This window comes from Miscanthus floridulus, chromosome 10 (genome assembly GCF_019320115.1).
Source record: "Miscanthus floridulus cultivar M001 chromosome 10, ASM1932011v1, whole genome shotgun sequence".
Classification (NCBI taxonomy): domain Eukaryota; kingdom Viridiplantae; phylum Streptophyta; class Magnoliopsida; order Poales; family Poaceae; genus Miscanthus; species Miscanthus floridulus.
In genome coordinates this window covers 73,441,240-73,450,447 of record NC_089589.1, presented here as the reverse complement: position 1 = coordinate 73,450,447, position 9,208 = coordinate 73,441,240, and the positions used below count along the sequence as shown (strand labels likewise).

General features: G+C 43.9%; 1 protein-coding gene across 5 annotated transcripts; it reads left to right on the top strand.

Moving 5' to 3' along the window:
• The first annotated feature begins 282 nt into the window (after positions 1-282).
• On the top strand, positions 283-8,433 carry LOC136486740 (disease resistance protein RGA4-like). Of its 5 annotated transcripts, none has more exons than XM_066483720.1 (5): positions 283-438; positions 936-1,023; positions 1,140-2,077; positions 2,722-4,887; positions 8,083-8,433. In XM_066483720.1, exons 3-4 carry the CDS (start codon positions 1,302-1,304, stop codon positions 4,832-4,834), a joined length of 2,889 nt encoding a protein of 962 aa, XP_066339817.1. In that variant the 5' UTR covers positions 283-438; positions 936-1,023; positions 1,140-1,301; the 3' UTR covers positions 4,835-4,887; positions 8,083-8,433. The 5 variants fall into 5 exon arrangements, with proteins under 5 accessions (XP_066339817.1, XP_066339820.1, XP_066339818.1 ...); XM_066483721.1 differs by lacking the exon at positions 283-438 and adding an exon at positions 463-687; XM_066483719.1 differs by lacking the exon at positions 283-438 and adding an exon at positions 463-802.
• The last annotated feature ends 775 nt before the right edge of the window (positions 8,434-9,208 follow it).

Genomic DNA, 9,208 nt, shown 5'->3' with positions numbered 1-9,208 from the left:
GACATCACCATGGCCAAACGAAAGGAACAACTGTGGAACTGAAAAGCCTAGAGGCCGCGCAGGCCTCCTGGCAGCCCCCTCTAGCAGCGGCGAGGGGGGAAGGGAAGGGAAAGAGGGCTGGCTGCGGGGCTAGGGTGGCCGCCGCCTGAGTCGCCTTGCGGGGGCGAGAGGAAAATACAATACTTCCCTGCTGTTCCTGGAGTTGGATATTTGTTGAAGTGGCTTGTGTACAGAATTTGTGCTTGTTTTCCTGTATGCTGAGCGGAAAGAGGATGAAGGCGGGGCCGCAGGGGTATTGTTGTCTTTTGTTAACGGTGTTAACCCTTCCCCGCTAAACCAAGAGACCATCATGACAAATGAGTGCATCTCTCCCAGAGTCCCAAGTCCAGTCAAGTCTCCTCCCCTCACCAGCGAGCTCCAGCTGTAGCACAACGTCAGGTGCGTAATAGATGCCCCTTTTCCATCGACGAGGCCTAACTAAACATCATGTAGCTGCCACAAGGGTGAATTACTTCATAAGCTGGTTTAGATTCTCCTAATCTGATTCTGGCACAGCTCTTATCTTAGGTGTATTGTGGTAGTACTGCTCTGTTTTGGAGTCTTCTGTCGTGCTGTTCATCTGGATCGAGATCTCCAAGCTCACTATTTGGTCAATAGCTCGTCAGAGTTTCTATCTAGATTCATTTGGCAAGAAACCGATGTCCTTTTGCTCGTTTGTTTTTTTCGCCTTGATTCAGCCCACCATTGATTGATTTTTAAAGATCTTGCCATCTTGGAGTATCTCCCACCAGGGCTTATCTCAGTTACATCCACCCCCCCCCCCCCCCCCCCCCCCCCCCCCCTCCCACATAGCACTATTTCATCTTACTACCGCATCTGACATATGTAGAGCTTGATTCTAATGATTTCTCCTTGTCACAATTTTTTATTTTCAGGGGTTATAGTGTGAATATTAGTGGTCATACCGATATATCACAACTGCCGTAATTCCTTTGGAAGTGTTCATTACATATAACTCTTAAGGTAGTACTGACTAGTATTAATATTAGTATTCTGTATCTATATGATATATTTAGTGTGAAAACTGAAAAGTGCTGCAAACAATATTAGATATGCTAACAAGTGCAATTTATTGTCAGATGAAAAGACGGATGTGGTCATCTCCCCTGCTACAAGATGCTCCTTAAGTTTTATGTGCTCTTTGTGTGTTTTATTCAACCCATCATCAGTATGCGCAAAGCTGGGTGCATTTCATCTCCACACCACTAGGAACCATCAGCACCTAACAGCCATTGTGACCGATGGAGGACCCGGGCCTATTGAGTGCATTTCTAGACAACCTCGTCTCGAGATTGTTCTCGCTGGCGGAGGAGAAATACAAGCTGTACAAGGGCTTTGAAGGAGATCTGGCTTTTCTGAAGAGTGAGCTTAAAATGATCACTAGTGCCATTGATGGGCAGCTCTTGGGGCAGGATGATCACATACTGCGTTTGTCCGTTGAAGAGTTGCGCCAAGTAGCTCATGAAATGGAGGACTGTATAGACCACATCGTGTATGATGCATCTTGGGAACAGCAACAACCATGGTACTGCAAAATGGTCAAAACTGGGAAGAAGAGAAAATCACGCTTACAGTTAAGCGAAGAGATGCAGCAACTAAGGTGCAGATTGGAGGAAGCACTCCAACGGCAACAGAGGTATTCAGTGTCCCCTCCATCCACATTCCAGCCGGCAGAATCATCCTTGAATCAGCATATCCTTCCGGCTGATTTGGTTGGCATCAAGCCACCCCTTGAGGAGCTTCTGGAGCAGTTGTCAGAATTTGAAGGTCAACCCAAGCAGTTGAAAGTGATCTCAATAGTTGGCTTCTGTGGATTGGGGAAGACCATCCTTGCCCGGGAGTTGTACAACAGCGTGATCGGCAAGCAATTCGGCGAAAGGGCATGGGTTTCTGCAGTGCATGGGGATCCGAGCAATCTCTTAATAGAGATACTCAAGGAACTGCATAAACCACCACCTGATACCTCCGATGTCTACCAGCTTAGTACTGATCTAAGGAACTTCCTAAATAACAAGAGGTAAGAAATTTTCTTCCACCCCTTAGACAACAGAAGACAGTTTCCTACTTAATCAACAACAACAACATAGCCTTTCAAGGGTTTCATCTCCATACTAGTGGCTAAGTTTTTACATTGGCTCGCCAAGCCTAACACAACCCTCCTCCTTTATCAGGGTTTGGACCTGCTATGCTAGAACACCATAGGCACCCCAACATAGGCGGAGTTAGTTGACTACTTAATAATTTTATGAAAATCTTTCTCTAAAGCCAACTGTAGACAGCATGCAGAGACTTTAGTTATGAGAAAAAGATCCTAGTCAGATAGTTTTGTGGTACAAAATGTATTTGCGGATTCACAAATGATTTAGTAAAATTACTCAAATATGTAAGTAATTTTGCCTACAGCTCTTATAAAACTAAGGAGATTAATAAAAGAACTGCAAAATCCACTCTTGGAATTCTGGCCTCCATATATACTGCACATGCTAATATATATACCACAATAAGGAGCAGTTACTCTTTTTTACTGTAGAAAACATGTATTTATTTCTGAAGGATAACGATGTCAAATGAAAATAAATGATTACCTTTCCTTCACGCGTTGATCACTATGGTGTTGGAGGTTTTTGTTGATTTGTGTATTCTCATTTCACAAAATTCCAGGTATTTCATTGTAATTGATGACATGCGGTCAGATCAATGGAGTACTATAAAGTCTGCCTTTCCTCGAGATGTTAGCAGCAGAATATTGGTGACAATGAAAATCAAGTCAGTGGCTAATACTTGCAGCTCTCCCAACGGCTATATTCACAAAATGAGAAGACTTGACGAGAAACATTCAAAGCAGTTATTCCTGAAGGAAGCTTGTCCGGTGGAATATTCAGAGTACATGGGGCCTGATTTGGCAGCAATTTTGAAGAAATGTGATGGTCAACCACTCGCTCTGACTACCGTTGGCCAATTCATGGGAAAAAAGAGTTGGCCAACAGGACATGACTGTGAAGATGTGTGCAACCAGGTACGGTTTTACCATCTACAGAGTGGTGACGATACTTTGGACAGAATGCATCAGGTGCTGATCCATGACTACACCAGTCTTCCTAGCCATGCTCTCAAAGCTTGCTTTCTGTATTTTGCTATGTTTCCAAGTGATTATCCAGTACGGGCGAAAAGGCTAAAGAGGCAATGGTTAGCTGAGGGATTTGTGCGGCCAACAAATTTATGCACTGACCTTGCAGCTGAAAATTTCGAGAAGCTCCTGGACCAGAACATCATTGAACCCATTGATGTGAGCAACAACACAATTGTGAAAACATGCAAAACTTATGGCATGATGCATGAGTACATTACGCTCAAGTCTCTCTATGAAAACTTCATCACTTTGTTTGATGGAGGAGAGCTCCAACCTAAAAATGCCCGTCGTGTTTCTCTCCGTCACAACACTATTACAGATGGTGCCACTTTGAACATCGATCTCTCGCTTGTCAGATCTCTGATAGTATTTGGGGAGGCAGGTAAAACTATGTTGAATTTCAACAAGTACCAACTGCTAAGGGTCTTGGACCTTGAAGACTGTACAGACTTGCAAAATGATCATCTCACAGAAATATGCAACCTATTGCTTCTTAAATATCTGAGCCTAGGGGGAAATGTTACCATCCTTCCCAAAGAGATAAAACAACTGAAACTTTTGGAGACACTCAACCTAAGGAGAACAAATGTAAAGATACTTCCAACTGAAGTTATTCAGCTGCCCCATATAATTCATCTCTTTGGAAAATTCAAGCTTCCAGATAAAGCCATAAATGATGAACTGAAGAAATTTCTTACTTCAGCAAAATGTAAAGTGCAGACACTAGCAGGATTTCTTGTAGATGAAAGTGACGGATTTGCAGAACTTATGGGTCATATGAAAAAATTGCAGAAGGTAAAGATCTGGTGTGAGTCATCTGCAACTAGTAGTAAATTGACCACTCTTCAGAAGGCCATACAGGAGTTCATTCATGACGACAAGGATGCAAGCAATGATCCTCGTTCTTTGTCACTCTATTTGGACGGATGCTCTGAAGACTTTCTGAAAGAATTGAAAGCTCCCTGTTATCTCAGGTCGCTGAAATTACAGGGCAGGTTACTGGAACTACCTGGGTTTGTCACAGCACTGCGCCGACTCAGGGAGTTATGCGTTCAGTCAACTAAACTTACAGCTGATCTTCTCTTAGCTTTGACAAATTTGAAGCACCTGCAGTACCTGAAGCTGATTGCTGATGAACTTGAAGAAATCACCATTAAGAACAAGGCATTGCCAACGCTGCTCTGCCTATGTTTTGTGCTGCAGCGTCCAACATTCCCAAAGATTGAAGAAGGCGCCTTGCCATTTCTTGAATCTCTTCAGCTGCTCTGTAAAGATATGGATGGCCTCTCTGGAATCCAGATTAAAGGTTTCACACGACTGAGGGAAGTAACTCTTGATATTAGAGTCACCAATGGTACTAAAGTGAACTGGGTGAGGGTGGCTAAGGAACATCCAAACAAACCAAAAGTTCTTCTGCTCAAAAGGGCTGTACCAACTGAAGTTTGTCTTCGAGGAGCTTCTGCTTCATTTGGGACAACCGAGAATGGAATTGTAAATTGCTCTGTTCTGTCAGAGGGACAAGTACAGGAAACTGACACCCAAATGCCACATGACGAACACAATTCTGTTTTCAGTAATATAGGACATCCAGTGGCTTGTGCGGCTGGTTCGTCCATTGCTGGCAATGGCACAATGGCTTCCTAATTCTTCATTTCTTACATGAATGACGACGATCGGATCCTCGAGGGAGCATCATGGTCAGCTTTGTGTCCCTTCTCTTTTGCATATCATGTCCAGCCATTTTTTCACCTATAAACACCCAATATACCATGGATTTGTTTAGATCCATTAGAAGTAATAGTTACTCTATATGTTCCAAATTACAGGTCATTCTTGTTTTATCCTAAGTCAAACCAATATTTATGACTTAGTATCATTTAGATGCACCATGAAATATATTTTCATAGTATACTTGTTTGGTGTCATAGATGCTAGTACTCTTCATTATACAGTTGGTCAAACTTAATATAGTTTGACTTAGGACAACTCTAAAAGTTGATTTATTTTGGGACAGAGAGAACATATACTTAGCCATGAACATCTTGTAAAAGTTTTTTTACAAAAATATTATTTTTATACTAAGGAAAATGTTCCCTCGAATAAAAAATGACTTTTTGGCTAGGCAATTTTATTGAAATATGTTCATATAAGACAGAAAAGGCGAACCTTTATAAAACTTCTTTTCGAGTTCAATATACTCGTATTATTTGAATATCAAAACTCCATCTAAGAAATTGGCAACCATAATTTGAAATAGTTGACAGAACTAAGCCAAAACAATCACTTATTTGTGACTGAGTATTAGTTGCTAGAAGTTATTATTTGCTTTCACAAAAACCTTACAAAAACAGGTAGAGGAATCTAAACCTTACAAATCATGCTTATCTAGTTGGGGAACAGTTAAAATTTTCTCTGTTCTTCTTTTCCTCGATGTTATTTGCTTTTGGCAATCATTGATGTAAAAGATAGAAAACATATTTTTGTAAGTCTATATTACCTGTAATTTTGAAAATGAAATATTATCGTAGTAGTTCTCATAGGAAATTTAGTTGTAGAGTTAATCTGCATCCTGTGAATGATAGTTCCAAACAAACAAATGGTCAGATTTCAGAGTTTGACCATGTGGACTCTAACGAACAAGAACATAAACACATCTGTGATAAGGAGCAAAATACTACTACTTGTGCTTTGTACTGACTACTGAGTACTGACAACTTAGTTCTTGTTTCCTGAACACTTCTTCTCGATTGGTCTTGTGTTGTTTCCTATCCAAAACCATGATCATTGGCATAAAAGAAAACCATAACGTTCATAGAAGTTGCATTGGTTAATTCCTTCAAAAAAATTGCATTGGGTATTCAGTAGTGATGTGAGCTACCTTTGCAACCTAATGTCACCAAATAATGTTAACGAAACTATTAAGGCCTTGTTTGGATGCATGTGTATCCATCTCAATCCACATGTGTTGGAGTGGAATGAAATGAAATTTAGTTCAATTCCACTCCAATCCACTTTAACACATGTGGATTGAGATGAATACATGCGTATCCAAACAAGGCCTAAGTTGTAAGTCACTATACATTTGTATCCATTGTAATTGCCACTGTTTTGTTTTCCAAAACACCCACTACTTGTTTGGGTTTAGGGATAGGGGCTTGGGCTACTTGTTTCTTAATGAAGGTTAGGACTATCCGACTTCATGTGCAAATTGTAATCCTGCCCCTTATGAGAAATAACAAATAATGTATAAGTGGGAATTCTTGTTTTAGTCTTGTAAAACAATTATTCTAGAATTAGCAATTTATCTTTGTAGCTACCTGGATTTTGTAGTACTATGACAAAATAACGGCAAATAAAAGACATGAGAAAATAAAAAGTAAAATTGGTTCTATAGCACCGAAAGAACTCCACTTCTGTAAAATACCACTGAAAGACGTTCGTCACGTAAAATACCACTGAAAGACACACCGTTACCTCTATCTAGCATTCCGTCACGGTGGGATAGCAACGTCGTGAAATCCACCTCCAAACGCCTGAAAGATAAAAACGCTAGGTCCTGGTCCTCCCCTGTTCGATGTGGAGCTCCAGCACCAGCTCATGCTCCTCGCTGCCGACGGCGGATGCTAGCGGAATTCCAAAGTTGTCGCCAGTCGCACGAGGTGGCTGTTGAGGAGTGCGGCAAGCTGGTTACAAGCGAGACACGGTGCAGCGAGTGCGGAGTGGCAGCGACAGCGACGACCTAGCTCGCCGGTCGACATGGGTAAGGACGGACCTCCGGAGGAGGCGGCCAAGGCCAAGAATTCGGCGCCGGCGATGCCGTCGTTCGCCGGTGTTCATGCACGCAGACGTAGTGCATGGTGCTGGGCCTGGTGGGCGCAATAGGCGACGGCATGTCCACGTCCGTGATGCTCTTTATCACCAGCCGCATCTTCAACTTCCTCTCCTCTCCTACTTCCCGACTAATAGAACACGCGGAATCTCGTCTTCTTGGCTCTCGGCAACTGGGTCATGGCGTTCCTAGGTGAGCCGACTCACGCTGCACACGCATGCACCCGTGCCAATGCCGCCGCCGGCGGTTTGCTTGCGCAAGCATGCTGGGGACACGGCGGAGCGGCATGCACCGTGCTGATAATTGTGGTCCACGAGTGTGGTCGGCCTCACGCTCAAGGCGGCCCATGCAGTGGCGTCGTCCTTGGGTTAGGGGCGCACACAGGGGGTAGCTTCGCTGCCAGCCGCGGCAGTGCGGGCCAAGAGGCAGCGCTCGTTCAGGTGCAGCTGGTGTCCGTCGAGAATGCAAGAGCTCACAAGTTGCAAGAACCATGAGCACCACGTCCACTACGTCCGCGAACGACTGCAGCGCCGGCGCCAAATTCTTGGCCTTGGCCGCCTCCTCCGGAGATCTGTCCTTACCCATGTCGGCCGGCGAGGTTGTTGCTGTCGCTGCCAGTCCGCACTCGCCGCACCGTGTCTCGCTTGTAACTAGCTTGCCGCGCTCCTCGACGTCCACCTCGTGCGACCCTGTGACAACTTTGGAATTCTGCTTGAGCATCCGCCGTCAGCAGCGAGGAGGGGCATGAGCTGGGTGCTCTGGCGCTCCACATCGAACCGAGGAGGACCAGGAGTATGACCCAGCGTTTGTTTCTATCAGGCGTTTGGAGGTGGATTTCACGACGTTGCTGTGCCACCGTGACGGAATGCTAGATAGAGGTAACGATGCTATCTTTCGGTGGTATTTTACGTGGCAAACGTCTTTCAATGGTATTTTACGGAAGCGGAGTTCTTTTGGTGCTACAAAACTAATTTTCCCAAATAAAAAATACTACAATTTCTCGTTGTACTTTTACACAAAGATAAGTCGCTATTGTTTTATGATGTCTATTTCTGTTTTGCAGCATGAGGTGAACCATTCAGTTGAGGATTCTTGTTAGTGGGTAGAGTTGCTACTTCGGTTTGTCAGACAACGGTGAAGAATATTCCATTTCCTAATGGGTGAAATAAAAAGGACAAGCTATTTATGTGGACACCAGCTAAACTGTGCTCCTGATGCAGTCACTAAATCTCCTCCATTATGGATCACTAAACTATCTAATCAAATAAGTTTATTTTACTGCCTAAATGACTCCACTCTTGAGTCATGGTTATAATCCTTTTTCCATCGTATATGAATGAGTGAATTTAGTACTCAGGACAATGGTATGTAAACCAGGATTCGTTCCTGCAGACCTGCACATTGCTGCAGGTCTGAACTCTCTCTCTTTCCCTTTAGAATATGTAATAAATGAAGATGGTTCATTTGATGATTTAGTCAAGAGGATAGTGATGTGACAAAAAAAAACGCTAGAAACCTTCTACGGATTACTAATCACTGCAACATAATCATGAGTAAGTAACGAAATTGGAAAACATTGTCCTTTTCTGGGGCAAAGCCGCCAATGATGGTTGGAGATTTGTTCTGTTCATTTGGTGCAATGGGTTGGAGATTTGTTCTGTTCATCTGGGAGATGGTTTTCGCTTCAGTAGTGTTTGATTGGAACCAACGCAAAAGGAATCAAACTGGAGAGATCAGAGATGGGAGTGGGCAATCACCTGAGTTCAAAACCATAGGGATTCAGCGTCGGTGGGCAATCACCTGACTACGAAAAATCAGGTCCTAACTCTGTGCCTGCATCATGTCAGTGGCTCGCCCCATCGTCCCTGCGACTTCCTCCTCCTCCGTGCGCGTAATGTCGCCGCCACCGAGCGACGCGCCGACGCCCCTCACCGTCGTCTCCTACTCTGATTTCGACAGCCCCTTTTGATTTGAGGGTTTCTTCTCCAAATCCAATGCTATAGAGCTCCTCCTCCGTCAGTCCGTCTCGACTCCTGAAATTTACTTTGCTGTGGGGCAACTACAGGTGCAGAGCTTGCAGGCGGTGAAGAGACCTGACGGCGGCGCAACCGCGCAAGTCCCCAGTCCCAGAATCCAAGGCTGGTAGCTGCAGTTGCAACACTAGAGAGCCCAACGTACATTTTTTATAA